We start from the raw sequence: 26,296 nt of genomic DNA on the forward strand, positions 1-26,296 counted from the left end.
TTTTTATTTTAGAGGAAAATTAGCTTCAGTATCACTTTAAATGTGGTGGCTGCATTTGTTTTCTGATTTTACTTTTTTTTTTTATTCCATTATTTTCGCCCATTTCTTGTTGTAGGGTGTCTTTGTTCTGGATGGAGGAGTCAGCATTGTCAGTCTGGGGTAGGTTATAATTAGACTAGTAGATTTAGATGGTTTTGACTAACGAATTGAAACTGAACTCCAGCTAACACGTTTTAGGCAGTTAAAGCAACATTTTTCTTTTTTTTTTACCTTTTGGAATAAAGATTTTTACATAAATAAAAGCTGATCATTGTAAGCACCCCTGTCAGTGGTAAATGGTTTGTCTCATTCCTCTGCCACTTTTGCAGTGGTCTGTTAAAGGAAGTTGAAAAACAACCAACTTACTGGCCAGATCAACAGGTGAACATAAAGGGAAAAGCCTAAAAAGGAAAAACTAATTCAGCCACCATCTAAGAATGAGCTGCAATATAATAATTTTTCGTCTTTGGGTTTAATCCCACTTGAAGGAAGGTTAAAGGACCATGAAAATGTGATTGATTTGATTCTCTTCTTTTTGCATCTTCAGCTTGGCACTCAGTATGGCCCAGTATCCATGGTTCATCTGGGCCAGAAAAAGGCGGTGGTGTTGAACGGTTATGACGTGGTGAGAGAAGCCTTCATCGATAATGGAGAGGTGTTCAGTGATAGAGCTAAATTAGCCATTGCAGAGATTGCTTTCAAAGGATATGGTAAGAGACAGGTTGTAAAATTTGCTCAAGAGATTCCTATTGGTATTGTGGAATGTATTCATATTTAAACCGTAGAAATGTCCGTAATACCGTATCAACAGGCTGTGTTTATATTTTCTATGTTTCCTATGCTTCACACTTTCATATAGACTAAAGAATTTTATTATTTATATTATTTTATTATTTATTAGCTTTTAGGTTGTGTTTTTGATACGTAAATGCATTTGCCACACTGTAGGTAGTGTGGCTGCAGTTTGTTTGGTAGGTAAAAGCATATTCTACTCACTGTATCCAGTGAAGCTGTAATCCGCTAGTTAGGTCTGCTCAGTGTGTTCAGGTGTTGCCAGTCTGGCCTATAGCTTCCTCTGTATCCAGAAGACTTGATGAAGTATCTGGATAGTAGGTGTGAAACTATGCAGATAGCAGCATGAATATTGATACAGCCCCAGCCAATCATTGTGCTCTGGCTACCCTTCTGGTGCCTAGTTATAGTCAGCTCTGGGTCTATTTAAAGGGGACACCAGCTGGTGTCCTGAAGAGCTCTGCCCAGATATTGTCTACTAAAGAGAAGGTACTTTTTCCTTGTTCTACTACTACTTAAAGTAGAAAAGAAGATCCTCAATGTACATAGTACTCATTCTTGGAGTACCCTCATCCCTATCCAAGTCCACCAAAAATAAAAACAACAAAAACAACATCCCTAACACAGTTTTTTTGGAGAAGAGAGAATGAGCCTGTTGTATGCCTGGCTACAGGGCTGAAGTTGGGGGCACCTTGACAAGTAATTCAGGCTGCTCCTACAGGCGTAGTTCTACACTAAGAAAGTGTGGTCATTCTTTGAGTAGCTCATTGAAATGATATAGTTAGCACAATTGGCTTTGTGGTTTTATGCATATATGTTATAATGCTTTAATGTAGTCAGTAATTTTGTAAGGCTTCAGAAATATGGGTCGTTGCACAACTATCTTTGCTGAGCCTTGTACTGTAGGTGAAGAAAAGGAGAAGGCTAACAAGGCTAGGGCTTGCGGAAGAAGTGCATCAGGTTAATTTTGTCCCATTTTACATAAAGAAAAAAGGCAACTACTTAATTGGGGGAATGGAAGTCACAAAGGTGTGGATCTGGGTGGCCAGTAGAAAGGAGGTTGTTGTTGAAGATCAGTCAGAGCTTGACCAGCTTCAAAAAGGTTTCTCCAACCCACTCTCCCCTGGACCCTTCTGTTTTTTGTATCCTCTCCATTTTCTTTGAATTCAGTTTTGGTTCTTCTAGGATTGTGTAGATTTTGTAGAAGCAATTATGAATAGTCAGATGAACCTTGTGAAGAACTTGTTTATTCAAGCCAGCAGAAAGCCGCACGTAAAACCCTTTTTCTTCTAGTTTCTCTTCATAACTTCCTACTTCCTGCTCCCATGCCCAGGTCCTCACTAGGGATGAGCTGAACACCCCCCGGTTCGGTTCGCACCAGAACCTGCGAACTGACCGAAAATCTGTGCAAACTTTAGAACCCCGTTAAAGTGTATGGGACTCGAACGTTCAAAATGAAAAGTGCTAATTTTAAAGGCTAATTTGCAAGTTATTGTCCTAAAAAGGGTTTGGGGACCCGAGTCCTGCCCCAGGGGACATGTACCAATGCAAATAAAAGTTTGAAAAACTGAAGTTTTTTCGGGAGCAGCGATTTTAATGATGCTTAAAGTGAAAAAAAAGTGAAATATTCCTTTAAATATTGTATCTGAAGGGTGTCTATAGTATGCCTATAAAGTGGCACGTGTTTCCCGTAATTAGAACAGTCCCTGCACAAAATGAAATTTTTAAAGGAATAAAAGTCATTTAAAATTGCTTGCGGCTTTAATCTAATGTCTGGTCCCGGCAATATGGATGAAAATCGGTGAGACAAATGGCATGGGTACCCCCCCAGTCCATTACCAGGCCTGTTGGGCCTTATATGGATATTAAGGGGAACCCCCCGCCCAAATTAAAAAAAAGGAAAGGCGTGGGGCCCCCAGGCCCTATATACTCTGAACAGCAGTATACAGGCGGTGCAAACAAGACAGGCACTGTATCCTGTTTGTAATCACCACAGTTTGTAATTTTGAACTGGTAAATTTTTAAAGTGTAGCTGCAGCCAAAAAAACTATTTTTAAGCTTTTTGGAAAACATAGGGAAGGCTTATCACCACTGTAACATTTGTTTTGCTGTCTGTGCACCTCTTCAGAAGATTTCACCTCACTTTCTGTCCCAATGACAAATGTTTTTTGAAAATTTGTGGTTTTTAGTGAAACAAGGATTGGTGATAAAGCATCAGTGGAGAGGAGTTTTCCCATATTAACTCTTACAGGAAAGAATTTCCCTTCCTAGGGGTAGATTTCATCTCACTTCCTGTTGTCTCCTTTCGTTTGCAAGTAGGAGTCATTTGTAAGTTGAATGTTTGAAAGTAGGGGTCTGCCCTATATGCTCTGCAGAAATTTGGGCCTAAGGTGTTAGTGTTGCCACAACACTGTAAGCCCTCACAGTTACTCTTGGTGGGCGCTGGAACACCCTGCTGTGAACTATTATATCAAGAATTGTAATTGCATGCCATTGTTGAACAGTGGTAGAAAAATTGGGCCTTTGGTGGTGGTGGTGTTGCCACAATACTGTAAGTCCTCACAGTTACTCTTGGTGGGCACAGGAATGGGCCCTGCTGTGAAATATTAGATCAAGAATTGTAATTACATGTCCCTGTTGAACAGGGACAGAAAAATTGGACCTTTGGCACTGGTGCCACAACACCGCAACCTCTCACAGATACTGTGGTTGAGCACAGCAACGAACACTCCTGCAAAATATTGCATCAAAAATTGTAATTACATGCCCCTGTTAAACAGGGGCTGAAAAATTGGGCCTTCGCCACTGGTGCTGGTGCCACAACACTGCAACCCCTCACAGATATTCTAGTTGGAGACCAGGAATGAGCCCTGCTGTAAAGTATTGCATCAAAAATTGTAATTACACGCCCCTGTTAAATGGGGGTGGAAAAATTGGGCCTTAGCCACTGGTTCACAACACTGCAACCACTCACAAATATTGTAGTTCAGCACAGCAACGAACCCACCTGCAAAATATTGCATCAAAAATTGTAATTACACGCCCCTGTTAAACAGGGGCTGAATGGGCCTTAGCCACTGGTGGCAGCGCCCAGAACCAAAAATGTTCTTTCAAGCTATCAGCATGATCATTGAGGAAGAGGATAGTCACTCAGCATAACAGGATATACACTCAGCATCAGCATAGGCAGTCTTGAAGGGATCTGACATTTCAAAAAAAATATTTGGCTACATCAGCATCAGGTGCTTGGTAGCTGGTGGTGATCCAAGACTGATTCATCTTTATGAAGGTCAGTCGATCAACCGAGTCGGTGGACAGACGCACCCTGTGATCAGTTACAAACCCTCCAGCAGCACTGAATGTGCGTTCCGAAAGAACGCTGGGTGCAGGACAGGCCAGTAGCTCAATTTCTTACTGTGCAAGCTCTTGCCAGTGATCCATTCTCAAGACCCACTAACCCAGAGGATTTTCAGTGAGAAAGGTGTCCAAGTCTGATCTTGCCCCTAGGTATTCCTGCACCATGTAAATCAGATGCTGGCAATGGTTGCTGGAACCAATCATACCTTGGGGTTGTGGACTAAAAAATTGTCTGAATGCATCGGTCAGACGGCCACCTTCTCCACCGCTCCTTCTGTGACTGACCGAAGCCTCAGCAACACATTGTCCAGAATTTGTAACCTCCCAGTCTCTGGGAACGCGTTGCACAGACCTTTCTGAAAGGCCTCCTGAAGATGTTTCATCCTCTGCTCCCTCTGTGATGGCAAGATAAGGTCCGCACCTTACCCTTGTAACATGAATCAAGGAGGGTTGCCAGCCAGTAATGATCCCTCTCCTTGATCCGATGAATACGAGGATCCTTCTGCAGCCTTTGCAGGACCAGGGAGGCCATGCAGCGTAGGTTAGCTGGCCATGCAGCGTAGGTGAGTTCTCTGGGTCACTAAGGACGACATGATCCAATTGTATTCAGGTAAAGCTTTAGGTGCACACTGTGCAAAGGACACTAAAACAAAATACTGCGGCTCCCTGCCTGTATTTGTATGAGAACACCGGCAATTGTATTCAAGTAAGCTTTAGGTACACACTGTACAAAGGACACTAAATCAAAATACTGCAGCTCCCTGCCTGTATTTGTATGAGAGCACTGCCAATTGTATTCAGGTAAGCTTTAGGTGCACACTGTGCAAAGGACACAATACACTAAGTGAAAATACTGCAGCTCCCTACCTGTCAGTATATTATGAAGAGAATAACAGGGACGGATCTAGCTAAACTGAATACAGTGTATAAATATTTATATACACAACACCTGGGATGCATGTATATCCTCTACACACTGTAACTGAAGCTAACTGACTTGCCTGCCTACTCTAACTTTAATTAAATGACACTGTCTGTCTCTCTCTCTGTCTTTAACCACCACCGCAACACACTACATAAGGCCGTCACACAGGTGGCCTTATATAGTGTGGAACATGTACTAAACCCCCTGAGACATAATTGGCCAAAGCCACCCTGGCTTTGGCCAATTATGTGTCTCCGTTTTTTCTGTGCTGTGATTGGCCAAAGCATGCGGGTCATAGTGCATGCTTGGCCAATCAGCAGCCAGCAATGCACTGCGATGCCGCAGTGAATTATGGGCCGTGACATGCCACTCGAATTTGGTGCGAACGGCCCATAACGTTCAGAATTCGGCAAACGGCCGAACTGACGATGTTCGAGTCAAACATGGGTTCGACTCAAACTCGAAGCACATCCCTAGTCCTAAACTAGATCATGGACGTGGAACCGTAATGAATCCTTGGCTCTCTTTGGCTATGGCCAGAATCTTTATGGATAATGATACAGAGGACAGTTCTCCATTGACATTATGGGAAATGCATAAACGTGTCATGCGAGGTTTGCTGATTCAAAAGGCGCTGGAACTGCGGAAAAATAGGCAAGCTGTCTTTCAAACCCTGATAAACTTGGTTGCAAACCAAGAATCCAAGCATAAAAAAATCCCTCTCTCATTCTGTGGAAGTAGATCTTAGGGTTGAGCGAGGAAAAACTGGCCTCTCTGCTCAGCCACGACACTAATATACGGACACCAAGAGTCAGAAACACACACTATGAACATGGGAAAATAATGGTTAAACTGCTGGCCCTCTCACTTAGGGAAACTTCCCTTAGAAATTATGTTCCACACATTGATTCTGACAGAGGAAATGCTGCTTTTTAACCCGGGATTTGGCAGAGGTTTTCTGAGAGTATTACTCATCCCTCTATAACGTATCGACAAATATATCCACTGATCAGCTGGTACAAAAGCAAGAGTTAATTTCAGAATATCTCTCTTCTTCGGACTTACCATTGATATCTGATGATGCGCCCGAATCAATCAATGCTCTTATTTCAACTGAGGAATATTTGATGGCGATCAAGCTGCTTAAGCTTCACAAAGCTCCACGTCCTTCTAGCTCCCAGATTTATAAAAGCGTTTATTTCTCTTCTAGACCGACATTTTGAGGGCACATATTACAGTGATCCCTCAGGAGGGTAAGGACCATGTCCAATGTATAAATTATTGACCTATTTTCCTATTAAACATAGATTTAAAGATCTTCACATGGATACTAGCATCGAGATTACAACCTCATCTTCAGAATGTCATCCACCCTGATCAAGCCGGGTTTATGCCTACTAAGGAGGCGAGGGATAATACTACTAGAGCCCTGAATATTATTTATCTGGCTCATCTTCACAAAATACCCATATGTTTGCTATCCTCCGATGCAGAGAAGACTTTTGACAGGGTGGATTGGACATTCCTGAAGGAGAAGCTAACTCATATTGGTGTGGGGAAAGCTTTTAGTAAATTGATAGAGGCTATATACTGGGTTCCATCTGCAGCTGTTAGAATCATTGAGGTGACTTCTCCATATTTTAATTTGCCAACAGAACTATGTCCCTTATCCCCACTGATCTTCATATTAACCCTAGAACCATTTTTGCAACGTGTACGAGGAAGCACTGATATCCAGGGCTTTCCAGTTATCAAGTCGGATCATAAAACTGTGGTCTTTGCGGATAACATATTGTTTTTTATTACATCTCTGGAAACTACGTTGCCAAATTTATTAAGCGAGTTGAATTGCCACAATATACTTTCGAACTTTAAAATTAATATTCAAAAATCTGAATTGCTTAATATTACGTTGGCTCCTGTTCGTTTGCAAGCTCTCCTATCATCATTTTCTTTTCCATGGGCATCCTCCCACCTGATATAATTAGAGGTCAAATTTACTTCTTCAGTGGATAAAATATTTTAGCTAATTTTTCACCAATACTACGGGATCTTTCCTCTGATTTGGAGAGATAGAACAAGGGCTCTTATACATGGATGAGTAGGAACGCAAATTCTTAAAATTAATACCTTGCTAAGGCTATTGTATCTCTTTCAGACACTACCAATAGTCGCCCCGGGGTCTTTATTTAAATCAATGCCTAGTGTCTTTATCAGATTTATCTGGGCAAAAAAGCACCCACGCCTGTCCCACCAATATTTGGCCATAGCCAAAACCCATGGAGGCATGGCCTTCCCGAACCTGATTCAATATTACCAGGCAGTACACCTCGCTAGGGTGCTAGCATGGTGTAGAGACGGGAGACATAAAGCCTGGGTAACGATTGAACAATCTTGCACCGAGATTCCACTTCAATGTGTGCCATGGTTGAGGCCAAAATCACTTGGAAGCTTACGGCATCACCCCCTTATAGAGGCAACTCTAAGCCCCCGTACACACGGTTGGAGAATCCGTCGGAATGTGTCCTATCGGACCGTGTTGTCGGATAATCCGACTGTGTGTGGTATGCATCGGACTGTTTCCGTCGGAATATCCATCGGACCAAATTTTCAAACTTGCTGGAAATATTTTCCGACAAACTGGTCCGATAGGACATACTCCGATCATGTGTAGAGAATTTCGATCAGACAAAGTGCCACGCATGCTCAGATCAAATTCCTACATCAAAGCTATTGGCTACTAGCCTGAACGTAGTCCCATCGTAACGAAATTCCGTCATCACGTTCTGAAAGATCGGATTTTTCGACAACTTTGTCCGACCGTGTGTATGCAACAGTTTCGGACAAGATCCGACTGACAAAATCCGACGAATTTGGTTGTCGAAATGTCCGACTGTGTGTACAAGGGCTTAGAGTAGTGCAACAAAGTCATCTTTTTTTGTAAGATAGAAGGGGAAATTATAAATTATTCAGCTCTACCCAGTATTAGGGAACCCAGAATTTCCCTCAGGCCACACTGATAGCCGTTTTAAACAAACTTTTGGGCAAGGTAAATTTTGTTTAGGTGATTACCTTGAAGACTAGGGTGGAAATACAGTTGTTGTTTAATCCACCATTGGACCCATGGCGGATGCAACAATTTACCCATTTTCTTAGCTCTCTCCTTCGCGCGGGGGGGGGGGGGGGGTGACTAAACCGTTCTAATATGCCTCTGGAAAATGTATGCTTGGTAGAAGCACCCTCTGCCCATGAAGTATTATGAGGCATGAGGCATATAAAGTCCTAAAGTACTGAGGGTTTTGTCCCGGGATTCCTCCAGAAATGGGAAAGAGATTTGGACACCATATTCTCCGAAGAGCAGCGGGGTCAATTTCTATACTTTGCCCACTATTCTTCAGTAGCTAGTAAATATCAAGAGCTGAGTTATAAGATCCTCACACGTTGGCATAAAGTTCCATCCCTGCTACAGAAAATCTATCCTGAAAGGATGAATACCTAATGGCGCTGTGGAGAGGCAGAGGGTACCATGTTGCATATTTTTTGGTCCTGCCGGAATTTAGAGAAGTTTTAGTCTAAAGTGCAAATAACATAGGGCAGCTCACTGACCATGATCTAGGATTGGACCCGCACTGAAGAAATGGCGGCACTCCAAGATCCATTAAAATTCTTATTTAATAATGAAAATCCCAAGTGTTACAGACAGTTCAAATGGTAGACACGTTTCACACACTAACAGGTGCGCTTATTCATAGTAATGAATAAGCGCAACCTGTTAGTGTGTGAAACGCATCCACCATTTTAACTGTCTGTAACACTCGGGATGCTCGTTATTAAATAAGAATTTTGATGGATCTTGGAGTGCCGCCATTTCTTCAGTGTTGATTGTATGCGGAGGCGAGCCGAGGCGGGCACCTGTGATATCATTAGGCTTTCTGTCTCACCTGGAGCAGTGAGTTCTTTTGTTGGGATTGGACCCGGCCAGATATCTTCTTCATCTCTCAGATTTTTCAAAGCGTAAATATTAAAATTCAGTGGTTGTCCATCTTCTGAATGTGGCTAAGGCACACGTTCCCGCCCTATGGAAGCAGGAATCGCCTCCTTTGATTTCACTGTGGCTCACAAAAATAGCTGACATACACGCCATGGAGAAAGGTATCACAACTAAACAAGGTAAAGAGGAGACATTTTATAAAAACTGGACACAGTGGTCCCTTTTTGTCTGTACTAGAGAATATGACATTGCACTAGTGGAGGGGGAATAGAGGCTTTCTAAACTATCCTATATTTGTTTGTTTTTTTGGTTGTTGTTGTTGCTGTTGTATTGTTGTTTTAAGACTATTGTACAGCCAGGACAGCAGAGGTCAAAGATTATGCTACCATTAGAACCATTACCGTATATACTCGAGTATAGGCCGACCCGAATATAAGCCGAGGCCCCCAATTTACCCCCAAAAAACTGGAAAACTTATTGACTCGTGTATAAGCCGAGGGTGAGACATGGCTGTCCATCCCTGTGTGTCCGTCCATCCCTGTGTGTGTGTCCGTCCATCCATCCCTGTGTGTGTGTCCATCCATCCATCCATCCCTGTGTGTGTGTCCGTCCATCCATCCCTGTGTGTGTATCCATCCATCCCTGTGTGTGTGTGTGTGTGTGTGTGTGTGTGTATTCATCCATCCATCCATCCCTGTGTGTGTGTGTGTGTGTATCCATCCATCCATCCATCCATCCCTGTGTGTGTGTGTGTGTGTGTGTGTGTGTGTGTGTGTGTGTGTGTGTGTGTGTCCGTGCAGCCTTGTGTGTGTGTCCAGCCTACCTGTGTCCCAAGCCTCCGTCCCAAGCCTCCGTCCCGAGCCGCCGTCGTCCCGAGCCGCCGTCGTCCCGAGCCTCCTCTGTCCCGAGCCTCCTCTGTCCCGTGCCTCCTCTGTCCCGTGCCTCCTCTGTCCCGTGCCTCCTCCGTCCCGTGCCTCCTCCGTCCCGTGTCGTGCCGATGGATCGCCGCTCCAGGATCGCCGCTCTTCTCGGCGGCCATTCTACAATTCAAAAGCCGCGCCTCCGTCCTCCGCCTGTGATAGGCGGAACACTGAATTTCCCAGCAGCCTGTGTTCCGCCTATCACGGACATCCTCTCATACTCGTCCGTAGTATGAGAATGAACGGATGTCCGTGATAGGCGGAACACTGACTGCTGGGAAATTCAGTGTTCCGCCTATCACAGGCGGAGGCGGAGAAGGAGGCGCGGCTTTTGAATTTTAATGTCCGCCGTCTGTCTGCTCGATACGCTGATCGAGCAGTCAGACAGCGGTGACTCGAGTATAAGCCGAGGGGGCACTTTCAGCCTCAAAAAAGAGGCTGAAAATCTCGGCTTATACTCGAGTATATACGGTATATAAGGAATATGACTCAAGATTTTGTGTGCCTACCAAAAAACAAAACTGAATTGTTAAGCTATATTTCGTGGTACGCACGCAATTGTATCATGTTTGTTTGTGTGGAATGTTGTTTAAAATAAAATAAAGATTAAAAAAAAAATGTATACAGTATATATTTATAGCATATTTAAACCCCAAAACAAGAATGGCATATACCTGTTTGCTAGACCTTGTATCTAGTTGCTGCACTAGTTCTCTTTTTTCAGACTTTTCTTTCCACTTGGTAATTCTACGAGTAACAAACTTCTTGTCCCTTGTGTCTGGGTTTTTTCCTCCACTGTATCTATAGGAGTCTTGGTGGTCCTCCATTATTGAAATTCAAACCTTTGTTCATCTCCATTACATGGGGTGTGGAAAGAACCACAGTTTTGAAGATTTGATTGTTTTGCAATCTGTTAAAGTGTTACTAAACCCAGGACCCTGCATTCGTTATATCTGGTTTCCCATTGTACACAGAGCATGGAAATGCAAATATTTTAGTAAATATAAACTGCTAAATACCTTTTCTCATCAGCAGTATATAGCAGTCTTGTGACTTCTAACAGTGTTTGGTTAAAACTTGTAGAAGGAGTTTTCATTCTCCTGACCCTCTGTCTGGACAGTGCTGATTGGCCCTGTGCTGATCACATGCACTCCCAAGAAAAAAAAGTAAAATCTCTCTAGTGACAGAGTGACTACAAAGGCTCTGTCTTATCAGGGGGTGGATTAGGAACAGTGGAAGAAGGGAAAGATCAGAGAAGGCAAGCTAAAACATCATTTTTACACAGGATTAACCCCTTAGCTTCCACAGTGAGTATAACAAGCATGCTTTACTGCATATACAGAATGATTTTTACTGTAGTGGATTTAGTAACACTTAAAGCTTGCAGGAAGTGACAAAGACACTGAATTTTTAGAAAGATTAGATACTTTGTACATTAGTCTTCTTTTTTAGGCTACATACCTTTTCAGAAAGTACAAAAAAGTGTTGATATTGCAGAAATGCAGTTTCCATTTTCACTTCCTGTGAGCTGAAAATAAATCACAAACATTCCTGTATTTCTTTTACACTAGTCCCATCAATCCACAGTGACATGGAGAGAAACAAGGGCAGACCTTTCTAAAGTCCAGCCTGTTTTGTCCACCATGGCTCCCTCCATGGATACAGAGAATGAGCGAGCATAGCCACCCAGAGACAGGATGTGTGTAAAATTCCAGGATTTTCACGTGAAAATAAAGGTTAAAAGGCCTGATAAAAGAAATCAAATGGAGCCACTGCATTTAAGAACTGGTAAACTTTAATGTAATTTATGTTTTTGGGTTTACGTACACTTTTAATACTGTATTTGTTCCCTAATAGCGTGTTTGTTTTATCCTTAAAAGTAGTAATTTTGGCAATCCCAATAAAGTAATACCATTTGACTTCTTTACATATAGGAGTTCTGTTCAGCAATGGTGAGCGATGGAGACAGATGAGACGATTTACCTTGAGTACCCTGAGGAATTTTGGGATGGGTAAAAGAAGCCTGGAGGAACGGGTACAAGAGGAGGCCAAGTGTTTAGCAGAAGAGTTCCGGAAGAAAGAAGGTTGGTATTAGGTTTTTAGGACCAATTTCCGGGTGTTGGCATTGTCCTATCTGGACAGAGGAGCGCAGAGAGTGTTTCCTGTCAATAGAGAGAAGTACTAGCCAGCATTGAGACAGCCCAGAAGGAGAAGACTATAGCTGCTCAATTTACACATTGGGAGGTTTCCTAGCTGCAGAAAACGAAACAACATTGTTAAAATTGTACATTTGGAAACCTAAATAGTTTCACATTAGATAATTCTGCTAAGGCACACATTGTTCTTAATATGAATAACTTAAAGCAATATTAAATTCCAAAACAAAAATGTAATACATTGCAGTTTACCAATCCTTAAATGTGGTGGTTGCAATCATTTTCTAGTATTTTTTTTTTTTTCTTCACTTTGGGGTTGATATTTTTTGATCCAGATAGTCCAAAATATGGTGCAACTCTGCATAGAAACCACTTCCATTTTTTTTTTGGTAAAGCTTAATTGAACAAGCTGCAGTTACAAGCTGATTGACTACCATGCATAGCTGCAACAGATTTTGCTCTCTTTAGTTTTAGTAAATCAACCCCATTCCTGTCTTAGGCTTTCTCTTCTGGATGGAGGAGCAACAGAACCACCCTTTGACAGCAGCATTGTCAACCTGTGGAGAGTGTAGTGTTAAGCCTCGTACACACGATCGGATTTTCCAATGGGAAATGTGTGATGACAAGCTGTTGGCGGAAAATCAGACCGTGTGTATGCTCCATCGGACAATTGTTGGGCAACTTTCCATGGACAAACGTTGGATGGCAGGTTTATAAATTTTCCGCAGACAAGTGTCTGTTGTCGGATTTTTCCAAGCGCATGTACACAAGTCCGTCAGACAAAAGTACAAAGTTCAAAGTACAAACACGCATGCTCGGAGCCAAGGACGAGCCAGAAATGGTCGGTCTTGTAAACTAGCGCTCGTAATGGAAAATTAACATTTGTGACGTGGCAAATTATGAAATCTCGAAATGCAGTGCATATTCTGTTCTCCTTTAATGGGATAATAATGAAGCTGCTTTGCTGGTGATACTGATGGAGTTATTGCAAACACATTTTCAAAGGTTTTTTTTTTTTCTAGTGATATCAAGAATAATAATATGCTTTTTTTATTTGGGCAAGTTACCACATTACCATTATCCTATAGTTTGAAGATCAAAGATACAACTATGTTGGTGTCCCTTGTTAATTTTACATTGTATATTTTAAAATGTAACTGCCTACTTCAAAATGTCATTTGAAGTAAAACACATAGCCAAGTATTATTCTCCATTTTTTTTTTTTTTTTTTTATTGTGCATTAAAAAAAGAAAACAAATAACATTAGACATGCTATCTGCCAATAGAACTTAACCAAAAAGTGCATTCTATGCATCCAAAAATATAGAAAATATATAAAATCAAATCATTATTCAATCAAAAAATGTCAAAGCAATAACTCCAAGTTCGATAATAAATAACACATTATCTCCTCGATTCCGCAACATGGTTGACGGATGACTGTTCATAAACGAAATGGAAAGCGCGAAATGTAAAGCGCAAAATGTAAAGAACAAAATGTAAAGGGCGAATCGACACTCACCAAACTTCTACTAACATGAAATTAGCTGAAGGAGCCCAAGAGGTGGGCTAAAGAGCTGAAAAAAAAGTAGTATGTCTAGTATTACGTTCGTAATCGTTGGCCAACAATTATGTGGCTGTGTGTATGCAAGACAAGTTTGGGCCAACGCCCTTCGGACAAAAGGCCGCGGTTTTGTTGGCCAACAATCCGATCGTGTGTATGAGGCTTTAGTGTGTATCCAGCTTTAGACTAGCAGATTTAGATGGACTTTACAAACAATTTGAACATGGACTCCAGCTAAATCTTTTAAAGTGGTATTGTACCCAAATATTTCAGTCAATCTGAGCCCATTCATTTATTTCATTGATGCTCAAATGCCCCTTTAAAAAATTAATCTCGCCGTAATTACCTTTTTATTTTAATTATTAGGTGTACTTCCGGTCTCTCCTCCCGTGGGAGTAGGCGTGTTTTTCGCCTTTCCTCTGCTCCACTAAGTACCCTGGGAGCTTCTTCTGAGTCTTCCCAAGATTCTGTGCGGATCATTGTTCGGCCGAAATCTCGTGAGAGCTCGTTTGTATGTTTGGTTGCCATCACAACATGGCGAGAACTTCCGACGACCCCGGCCGTTGTGATGGCAACCCGTAATTTTACAGCGCTGCTCCGTGTTATACAATAAGCATGCGCAGGATCGAGCAGGGAATCCTGGGAGCACAGCATTCACTCCCGGAAATAAATGATTGTGGGCTTCAAATGGCCACAAGCAAAATGAAAACCTCCAGGATACATTTATATAACATCATATTGCTGACGAAATTGGAAAGCAGGGGAAAGATTTAACACAGCAAGTGAGTACTCTATGTGCATTACTAAAGTAGTTCAATGACCCAGGGAAAAAAAAACGGATCGGTCAATGGAATCCCGCTTTAAGTTACAGCAACATATGTTTTTCTTTCTTTTTGGGATAAAGGTTTTACATAAATTGATAAAAGTTGTAAATTTAAAGCTCCCCTGATAAATGGTTTGTCTCAACCATCTAACAGCCACTCTTGCAGGACAGACTTACTGGCCAGATCATCAGGTGAATATAGGCAACAAATCCTAAAAAGAAACAAATGCAGCCACTGCATTTAAGTATTGGCAAGCTGCAATATAATAAATGTTTGTTTTGGGGTTTTATATCAATTTAAGACTAAAACCAATGGTCTTTTCTCTTCCAGGAGCCCAATTTGATCCCACATTCCTTCTGAGCCTGGCTGTCTCCAACATCACCTGCTCTATTTTTTTCAATGAACGTTTTGAATATGAAGATAAGGAGTTCCTGTCCATGCTGGCCCTCATAAAAGAGGCTTTTAGAATTGTGACTTCACCATGGGCTCAGGTAAGCTAATCTAAAGCCTCACATACACACTAGCAGATTTTCAGCTGATTTTTGTCTTCAGATTTACCAAAACCATGTAGAGCAAGGTCCTGCCTGATTGCATACAAATTGAAACTCCTAAGGTTTGACCTCATATTATATGGTTTTGGTAAATCTGAAGGAATCAGCAGAAAATCTGATAGTGTGTATAGGGCTTTAGTAGCTTTAGTTGGGTATACAGTAAATTAATCTTTTTATAAGCATAACTAAGGATTTGCAGTGGGTGGCTAAAGCTAGTCATAGATGGATCAAAATTTGGCCGGTTCAGTTAATGATTGACTTCTCATGAACAACAAATTTTTGTTTGATCAGTATTTCAGCCAATAAATGTGTTCTGACAGCAGGGGAGTCTCTGGACTATCTCCATGCTCCTCCATGCTGGCAAATATTGTAAAAATGGCAGAAGATAATCAGTATCCCTAAAACACAAGTAACGTGCAAATCTTTATCCCCCCTTTGTCCCCTTTCCCTAAAATTTACATCAGTATGTTTTCCTAAAAAAATAAACTTTTTAGACTTTACTTACCTTTTTTGGTTTCCACTTCCTGGGTACCCTGAAGGCATAGCTCTGACTTTACCCTATACAAATCTGCCCTCCTAAAGTACAATTTCTGCTTCCATACTGCCAAACAAACCCTGTCTAACAGCACATTCAATACTTTACCCTTATTACCTAACCACCTTCTCCTGGATCCTGTTCCCTCAAAACAGCTATGGTGTACCCTCTTCCTCTACCCTATGCTTTCTCACTCACATCTTCAATCTCTCTCTCTACCAGCACTGTCCTCTCCCCTCTAGAGCATGGACATATCATCTATGGGTTATGGATATACATAACATCCCTGTGCTCCTCTAAGGCTACCCATAACCATGGATGGCAATCACAAGATAACACATACTGCATGATCATTCTATTGAAAAGTAGCAGCGTAAAGCCAGCACAATCTTTACATATGTATGCACTGATCTCTGCCTAATCTCAGAAGGAAAGAGGTCCTTGTTTGAAAATAATAATCCTAGGCTTTTGAGCCTTTGTCCCTGGGATCATTTGGCAGAGGTTACAGAATGTCAATAATCTACCTATCTGGCTATAATCTTTCAGAATGGATGACAGTCTTCTCATATTTATTCTATAGCTGGCTATAAAGTTTATAACCTGATTTGAATGGTCTCTGCAGAATCTTCAGATTTAGTTTTGCTAACACATACAGTATGTTTTTTGAGGACCTTTCTAAGAAACGTTTAGTTTATATTCAGGTCAGGTAGGTCCACGTGCTACATAGTTGTTCATAAATCTATAGGTTCCCAGTATACATTTTTGGGGGTGGAATTGGGGGCAGGGCCTACTCACCCTGCATGTGCGGGTACCTTTCCTCGTGCACATGCTCATCAATGCCTAGGTCCAGGACAGGACCACTGTCAAGTCTAACATTAGTATAGTCAGTGTTTATCTAGTGCTCCAGATGGAGTAATCCTTAGGGGTATAGTCTGTGGCTGTGATAGCTGGATGGTGATGTATACATAGAAAGGGGTATTAAGGGATAAAGGAAGCAGCCATCCTTCAGAGTGTGTCCAGAACTCTGCAAGACATGTACGGAAAAAACAGGGCAGGGAGGCATCTAGACTGGGCAGGAATCTTGTCAATAAGGGCTGCAGTGATGAAAGGCTATGCGCTCAGAGCTGACTGCTCCTTCTATTGGCCAATTCACATTCAGATCAGTGCCTCCTCCTCCAGTTTTTTTCCTTACAAGTCTAACATTACTGCAGTTCCCTGACTAAGAGAAGAGCTGTAAAACTTTGTGCAGAAATAAAAGTACAAAGTTCTTCTGAAAGTGCTGTCCCATGTCACTACACACTGTAACTTGATATATGTTTGCATTAGGAGGGTTCCTGCCAAGCCCATGCCCTCTCCATCCATCCAGCGTACCTCTGCTACCTCACTTCTAGTAACAGAATGGAGTTCCACCACACACCACCTAGAGCAGACCTCAAACGTGCACTTGTTAATGAATTCACTTCCATACCCATGTGACCAGGTCATGGATCTCCGTAATGTGGGTTCGGTTCCCATAGCTATTGGAAACAGACCACTGGGGAGGCAGCCAGAACATCGACCCCCTCACTACTGGAGGAACCACTCACCTTTACCAGGTACCATGCCTGACAACTGGTTGTGTAGTATCTTAAACTAGTGCATGGTTACATATAGCAACTATACTGCTCTTGCTTGACTTGCTGAGTGGACCTTTTGTAGCAGCTGAATTTCATACCCGAGATGTGCTTTACAGACCCTGGTTCATTTGATACGCCAAAACCATCATGCACCCTTTTGAATAACTTCAGATTAGGATCAGATCAGTTGATGCAGCTTTACTGAAAAGATTTATAGTACAGTCCAACATGAACAGTGGTGTCATAATGTCCCTAACTATCTCTTACTGGCTGCCCTGGTGTACCTCAAATTTTAGTAGTCCATTTTGGCACCCTCCAGGTCTTGGTTGTTCTCCGGGTCCATCCTTAATACTGAAAGGTGCAGCAGTCCGTCATCACAGCAGCTATAGCATGTCCTTTCCCATGTGGCCAATCCAAAATGTCAAAAAGGTCTCAAATTCAGCCTTCTCCCATATTAATATTACTGGTGAGTAGGCTGAATCCAAAAAGCCCGGAAACTGTAGCACACTCATTAACTCTTTCCCCCCTCAGCCTGGTCCAGCCGCTATCTAACTAATGCACCTATAGGCAACCTAACTAGAGAATAGTAGAGTAATTGTGAGGCAGCCTTTAGAGCCATAATGGACCTTAACAGTACACATTTTTATCAGATTGTATTTCCCTTTTTAGATCTTTGAACTGGCACCTAATTTCTTCATGTACTTGCCTGGCAGCCATCACACAGTGTTTAACATTTTTGACAAGGTGAATGAATTTATGATGAAGAAGATCACAATGCATGAGGCGACTCTGGATGAGAACTGTCCCAGAGATTACATTGATTGTTTCCTGATAAAGATGAGAGAGGTGAGCTCTGCCTTGCTTGTAGTTCATTATAACATGTTCTGTGGAATTTACAAGAAAATGATGTGAGATCCATAACGTAACAACTGCTCTCTGTACGCCAAATTACCTTGGTGTTCAAAACTAGTTGAGGTACAGCATGGAAGGAAATCAGCAATGCACATATTATCTTAAAGTGATTGTAAGGCTTTGTTTTTTTTATTTTTTTTAAATAACAAACATGTCATATTTACCTTCACTGTGCAGTTCGTTTTGCACAGAGGGGCCCCTGATCCTCGACTTCTGGGGTCTCCCAGTGGCGCTGGTAGCTCTTCCCTGCATCGTATAACCCCCTAGCAGCACAGCCATTAGCTCTCTCCTATCAATCTATCCAATTAAGAGCCCAGAACCCCTGGACAGAGAGAAAGAGCGTGTCTCAAGCGTGGGAATACAAGACTCAGTTGAGTAAAACGGGGGGGGGGGGGTGGGGGGGGGGGATCAGTGACAGACGTTTTTTCTCCTTAATGCAAAGGATGCATTAAGGTGAAAAAACATGGCCCCTTTAAGGAAGTTTTTACTGAAAATACAATTGGCAATAGGCATTGCTTTCCAGTTTCAAGCCAACAAAGTCCTCCTAAAGGTACAGTTCACCCAATACTCATACTTCAGGGTTAGTATAATATATACCAGAGAGATAAACCATTTAAAAGTTTCTTACATCTTTGGTGGCAAGCTCTCTGTACTTGGGTTCTCAGTATTGTGCACCTGTTGTGCTGATACATGGCATGTTCCACGCTCCCTGTACAATGTATTTGCTTTCTGAAGGTGGAGTAGTGGAAACACCTATACTCCAAGGAGAATGAGACCATTATCATCATGCCAGTGGAGAATCCAAGATATATGTTCAGGTGTTGAGTCCACCAGGTATTGAGTCCAAATAAATAACTATAATATCCATTTGGGGTTATCTATAGCATCATAACTAGTAAATTAGCAGTGGTGAAAGTGTGGTGCCTTATTATATGGTGACCTTTTACAGAGTTTAATGTTGCATCTCAAACAGTTACTGTATACATCCTTTTCACTCCTAAAGTTCTTTTGCATGATTTAAATACAAACGTCCTGATGTAGCTATATAAGTTACAGTGAAGACAAAAGAATCCATTTGGCCCCTTTCACAAGTGGGGATGCTGATCGGAGCAGACGGGGTGGATGGCATCTGTGTCCATTCATTTTCTACAGAGTGGACCATTATAGAGCCTGCTCTGCTCTATGGGTGGTCAACAGTAAACAGACTCCACTGTCTATTTACACCAGACTACCTTTCCGATCTAATCTGCTTAAACAGAAGAGACTGAATTCCCTTCCATTTTTTGACCTGACCGGATTGGACCTAGAGGTAGGCGGGTGTATATATACACAAGTTAATTTACAACCACCTGTCCCTAGGAATGCATGGACCTTCCGATCCCATCCGCCTTGTCTGTTTTATTGTCTAATTTGCAACATCCGCATAGTATAGTTAAACAGCGGATGTGCACTATTTAATAAAGGAAGGGGTGGACAAATTTATTTGTCCCTACGTATACGTGAAGCTGTGAAGTGGGGAATTTCCTGCCTGGAGCTCACTGCCCCAGCAATGACAGCTAATGTTCATGTTGTGCCTGAACCCAAACTCATACCGAGTTATCAGTGCAGTTTATGGGAACCATGGTTTCTCTGAAGTAGGGCTTGGAGAGCAACCAGAAAGGCACACAGCGAGCACAGCTGCCCAAGGGGTAAAGGGGGTGATTTGAATTGCTTCACCCACTATCTAAAAAAGATAACTAAACTTACTATATTTCGAATTTGTGATGGACGTGAGACATGCCATTCTGCTTTAAAAAGGCTCTACTGTTTTATTTTAGCTTCTCTCAGCATAACAAGTCTGGTTATACATTCTCACTTTTTGAATACAAGGTCTTTCCTAGTCACTATTCCATCCTATTGTACCCAACGCAATCTAATTAGTGGGATCTGTTTGTCAGCTTGTTGTTAGAAATTTGCTGTACATCATCTGTGGCTTCATCTTTCCCTGCCTTCTATTATCCTACATCAGACCATAAGCTAAAGGTTCAATGACTGTTTCACACACTTCAATCTTTTCTGTTAGACCAAGGGTGGCAGATCCATCCCATCAATCTGATCGTTAACATTGTAGTAAAATAACCATGGGTTCCTGTTAGTATGATGTGTAGCAGTCCCCCATGGAATTCCATTTATATATCCAAGTATTATTGACAGCATCAGTGGCAAATAAGAAACAAATATGTATGTATCATAAGACCAGCATTGTTAGCACATTATTCCTCATGGTAGATTTTTCCATCTGATGATGTGTCCTGCACTGTCATGGTTCTGATGCATTAGGGGACTTTGACCCTTGGAACAGCTTATATGTCAACACAAACCCGTGTTGGTGGTCTGGTCAATTGAAAGGTGGATCTAAATATAAAGCAGAGGATATGCTACCTCTTGTAACACATTCATGCTTATGTGTTATAAAAGTATTCAAAAGTGTGGTGGTCTTAAGAATGTAGTGTAGCACTGTCCCCGTAGGGCTTGATGAGTGTTGACTTCTTAGGCCTCCCTCTGATTACCTGCAGACAGTTGCTGGGGGTTTTCACTTATCCCTCCTCACTCCCGTTTGCTCGTTACAGTCCAGGGTATTTTGATTTTATTTTATATTTATTGTGGAACTTGGAATGGGAGAAGGGTATAGTGGGATACTCCAACTGAACTATTCACAGTAGATAAAGAGAACTCTCACTAATGCCGCGTACACACGTAGCAGACTATCCGGTGGACTTAGTCTGGCGGACTTTCCGCCGGACTTTCCGAACGAGCTACTTGCCCACACACGGCACTTTTTCAGTGGACTAATAAGGCGTACTAAGTCCGCCGGACTATCTGCCGTACTTTTGAAATAAACGGACTTGCCCACACACGCGGAGGAAAGTCTGCTCATTTTGAGCGCGTCTCCAGGTAGCCTGGGCCAGCGAAGGAGGCGTTGCTGGCCCCGTCACATGGTATGGACTTAAAGGGGAACCCCTACGCTGAAAAATCGGCGTGGGGGTCCCCCCCAGGTCCATATCAGACCCTTATCCGAGCACGCTACCCGGCCGGCCAGGAAAGGGGGTGGGGATGAGCGAGCGCCCCCCCCCCTCCTGAGCCGTACCAGGCCGCGTGCCCTCAACATGGGGCGGTGCCTTGGGGAGGGGGGGGGGCGTGCGGCCCCCCACCCCAAAGCACCTTGTCCCCATGTTGATGAGGACAAGGGCCTCTTCCCGACAATCCCCGGGCCGTTGGTTGTTGGGGTCTGCGGGCGGTGGGGGCTTATCGGAATCCGGGAGCCCCCTTTAATAAGGGGGACCCAGATCCCGGCCCCCCACCCTATGTGAATGAGTATGGGGTACAATGTACTCCTACCCATTCACCTGTGAAAAAAAGTAAAAAAATAAAAAACACACAAGGGTTAAAATAGTTTATTGCACAGCTCCGGGGGTCTTCTACCGTCTTCGGGGTCTTCTCGCCGGACTCTGCTATCTTCTGCTCTTTTGCTAGCTCTTTTACTAGCGGAGGAGCCCTCTTCTTCCGACTTCGGGGGTCTTGTCCCCCTCTTCGGTTCTCCTTCTAGCTCTTTTACAGGCGGTGGCCCGGTCTTCTGTCGCCGCTGCCGCCGTCTTCTGTTCTTCTCTTCTTCTCTTCTGGAGATGTTGCCTCGTCGCGGTCTCCGGTCACAATTGCAGGGACGCGACGTGTGGCGTGCGGCGACTTATCTAGAGACATCGCCGTATGATGTCCCCACCCATTATGATGTCACAGTCCCAGCATCCTCTGGGACTGTGACATAATGGGCGGGGAAATCATCCGGTGATGTCCCTATATAAGTCGCCGCACGCCGCTTCTCTGTCATTGTGACCGGAGAGCACGATGAGGCAACATCTCCAGAAGAGAAGAACAGAAGAGAAGAACAGAAGGCCAGAAGAGAGCGGCGACAGAAGACCAGGCCACCGCTTGTAAAAGAGCTAGAAGAAGGCACGGTGGCCCGGCAAGAAGAACCGAAGAGGGGGACAAGACCCCCGAAGAGGGGGACAAGACCCCCGAAGTCGGAAAAAGAGGGCGGCGGCGAAGAAGAAAGCCGGGCTCCACCGCTAGTGAAAGAGCTAGCAAAAGAGCAGAAGATAGCGGAGGAGTCCGGCGAGAAGACCCCCCGAAGACGGAAGAAGACCCTCGAAGCTGTGCAATAAACTATTTTAACCCTTGTGTGTTGTGTTTTGTTTTTTTACTTTTTTTCACAGGTGAATGGGTAGGGGTACATTGTACTCTCTTATTAAAGGGGGCTCCTGGATTCCGATAAGCCCCCCGCCCGCAGACCCTGACAACCAACGGCCAGCATTGTCGGGAAGAGGCCCTTGTCCTCATCAACATGGGGACAAGGTGCTTTGGGGTGGGGGGCCGCACGGCCCCCCCTTCCCTAAGGCACCCCCCCATGTTGAGGGCACGCGGCCTGGTACGGCTCAGGAGGGGGGGGGTGCTCGCTCGTCCCCACCCCCTTTCCTGGCCGGCCGGGTAGCGTGCTCGGATAAGGGTCTGATATGGACCTGGGGGGACCCCCACGCCGATTTTTCGGCGTAGGGTTTCCCCTTTAAGTCCATACCAGGTGACAGAGACAGCGACGACTCTTTCGCTGGCCCCGGCTACCTGGAGATGCGCTCAAAATGAGTGGACTTTTCTCCGGGCGGGAAAAGTCCGTTCATTTCCAAAGGGTGGCGGACTGGCACACACGTGGCCAGATTGTCCGCCGAAATGCGAGTCCGGTGGACAGATTGGAGTGCAAAAATACTTTCTTAGTCCGCCGGACTTTTGAGTAAAAAAAGTCTGCCGGAGCCCACACACGGCGGGATTGTCCGGTGGACTTGAGTCCGCTGGACTTTTCCACCGGATTGTTTGATCATGTGTACGAAGCATTAGCCTCACCAGATTACTTATGGTAACAGTCACACTGCTTTTATCATACTGCCACTTGTATGGAATAATTAAGTCTTCTTGTTCTCTCTAGCAGCAGACTTGATGCAACTACTTTATCTTCAGGACACTCTCTAGCATCCCTTTGACTGGCACCCATCCACTGACTCTTCTAGCTGAAGGGATTACCCTCACAGGACAGGCACCATGACACAGATCTGTACTCACAATAGGCAGAATCAGATCCTTCCTAGTGTCTCCCTTCCAGTCAGCTCTGCAGGACTTCTGGGTTAAGCTTCAATCTGACTTTCAGGCCCTTGGGTTGACTACCCAAATCCCCATGACACTTCTACAGAGAATGTGCAGCTGCCTCATCCCTCTGGGACCCCATCCTCCAGCTGAAAGACCCCAAGCACATGTGCCCTTGACATTTATACAGGCACCCAGCATGCAATGAGGTATTCTCCTCTGCCAATAGCCAGGCTGTAAGAATGCATGTGACCTCACTTGTCAGGTTCCCTCCCACTATCCAATATGCCTCCCTGTATAAATCAGTGTGGAACATTCAGACAAGCTGAGCTGCACCTGAGCATCATGAGCAGACCACACCAATAGATCCTGCTCCCTGGTAGACACTCTAAATTTGCCTAACAATCTTCCTGGTAAGCAGAAGGACCCAAAACTATACTCTCTTCTAGCACCTACCTAGGAGGGTGCTACAGTAGTATCACAATTCCCTTTTTACCTTCGTAACATGATGTCTAAATACAGCTCTGACTATGCATCTTTGCTTTTTTCACTCCAGGAAAAGGACAACCTCAATACAGAATTTAACATTAACAATTTGCTTGTCAATGTGATGAACCTGTTTTTTGCTGGGACGGAGACCTCAGGCACTACCCTGACATATTCATTACTTATTCTGCTGAAATACCCAGATGTGAGAAGTATGTATTTTAACCTCTTCAACATTTACGTGCATCTTTTTCCTTATTTGTTAAAGTTTATTTCTGGCCCAAACTTTTATAGTTGGTGTCCAATAAAACAGACTACAACAAAGTAAAAACCAGTGAGGTTCTAGGACAGTACCCAGGGATACAAATTCATCAACATTTACCAGGAAGTCCCTGGATTTTACTTTGTTCTAGTCATTCTTTGTTTTAGGATGAGGATTTTTTTTTTTTTTGTATTTCACATAGAAAAGAATAAAAACATTTCATACAATACATCTGCATCCATTTAGATGAAAATGACACAACTTGCAATGTTATATTGCTGTTTCCACATTTTTAATTTGAAATGTTTCACCATGAGGCTTGTTCAGGAAAAGGTGTGGAATCACAACTACTAGATAGATAAACAAACGCATCAAAAGAAAAATCATAAACATAATTACATTACATATATACAGATTTTATACAAATTCTGACTAAATAAAGTATGCAGATGCATCCCCCTAAACCTGGGAAAGGTTCCCAACATGTTGGTTCCTACCTCCAGTAAATGGGGAGTTGAAACCAATTTATGGCAAAGTCATGAGAAAGGAGTCTGTTCTGGTGGCCCTGTGCATCCAGCCAACTGGGATTGATCGCCCACATGAGCCAGCTCTCCCACAGGGGAGGGTATGGTCTCCTAAAATATATGCGAAAAAGTGAGGGATAATACCTATAATTCAGTAAAACGTAAAATACTCATAGAGGCATGCACCTTCATACTTAACTAATGAACAAACTTTTGTCATGTTTTTTGATTCTTTCTTAATTGTATGAGATTTCTATATGGGAAGCTAGAGCCTAAGATTACACCAGTTGGCGCCAAAGGTCTAGCCGATCGACTGCTAGCTCTAGAGGGGTCCGGTATGGATTTTGAGGGGGACCCCCACTGCATTTTTTTTTTTTTATCAATGAACTTTTATGTGTATTGCGGACCGACAATTCATTGTAGCCGCGAGTAGTTTTAAATTACTTTTTTTCCTTTAGAAATGTCATTTTGCTGTCAGACTGTTCTAAACACAGGAAGCATGTACCCCTTTACAGGCATACTATAAACACCCCCCAGGTACAAAATTTAAAGGAATATTACACTTTTATTGTTTCACTTTAAGCATTATTAAAATCACTGCTCCCGAAAAAACGGCCACTTTTAAAACTTTTTTTTTGCACTGATGCATGTCCCCTATCACTTTTTATGACAATATCATGCATATAAGCCTTTAAAACTAGCACTTTTGCTTTCTCCTATAGACCTTTAAAGGATGTTCCACGACTTTTGAATTTCTCGAACGTAAAGCTCATCCCTGGTCCCTATATCCACCCCTACGCATCAGATGTGAACGTAATGACAAGGATGCAAATGGGAGGGGCCAACCATGCACGGCAGCCCCAAGGCTCCAGCCAAGTCTATGTGTCAGACTGCGGCTCCAGCCAAGGAGCGGAGGCAGTCCCCAATGCAAACACGCCCCAGGGTGGTGCTGCCAGTGTCCCTAAACCCATTTGGACTGGAGTTCACGGACGCAGACATGACATCTACCTGGAACTACCGAAATAGACACGGTCCCTCAAGGCGGGCACGCATGGTCCAGTATGGACAAGACAGACATTCATTGATATACAAGTCCAAAAGGGCCACACAAGTCGCATACAAAAGGATAATTGCAAGATATAACAGGCAACATGAGAAGGCTTGTAATATACACAAAAAAATTTTATTTGCTAACTAAGGACCAGAGAATTATTTAAAAAATCAAACCGTACCCAGAGATTACCTATAAGAGATCCAAGTCACTCAGAAACACATTGGTGGCAAGCTACCACCTGTGTGATGACCAAATGAAACCAATACCACAGGCACATACCCATGTGGAAAGTGCAATTATTGCCCTTATATTTTAAGAGGTTAAAACATTCTCCTCACTAACATCATGTAGACTCGCAGGCATAGAAAGACCTGTCAATCATTTGGGGCTGTCTATATTATGAAATGTCAATGTGAAGCATTCTATGTGGGAAAGACGAAGTGCCCATTCTATAAAAGAATTAGGGATCATGTTTCCCTAATATCCAAACACAAAATGGAGACACCCATAAGCAGGCACATAGGATTGTATCATAACTTTGATTTGAAATTGATTGGATTCTTTGCTTTGGAACATATTCCGCCTCATGAATGGGGGGCCGGGGGTGGGGGAGAAACAGAAA

The 26,296-nt window shown here is 43.1% G+C and overlaps 1 protein-coding gene across 1 annotated transcript in view; it reads left to right on the forward strand.

Moving 5' to 3' along the window:
- The window catches only part of LOC143982817 (cytochrome P450 2C23-like), a 61,712-nt gene that overhangs the window by 8,216 nt on the left and 27,200 nt on the right, over positions 1-26,296 (forward strand). The window contains exons 2-6 of the mRNA XM_077481839.1: positions 587-749; positions 11,959-12,108; positions 14,899-15,059; positions 17,940-18,116; positions 23,905-24,046. Coding sequence (XP_077337965.1) covers positions 587-749; positions 11,959-12,108; positions 14,899-15,059; positions 17,940-18,116; positions 23,905-24,046 — 793 coding nt within the window. The remainder of the gene's footprint in view (positions 1-586; positions 750-11,958; positions 12,109-14,898; positions 15,060-17,939; positions 18,117-23,904; positions 24,047-26,296) is intronic.

The sequence above is a fragment of the Lithobates pipiens genome, unplaced genomic scaffold, assembly GCF_037356315.1.
Source record: "Lithobates pipiens isolate NorthernLeopardFrog02 unplaced genomic scaffold, aLitPip1_a1.2 Scaffold_1, whole genome shotgun sequence".
NCBI classification, from domain to species: Eukaryota; Metazoa; Chordata; class Amphibia; order Anura; family Ranidae; genus Lithobates; species Lithobates pipiens.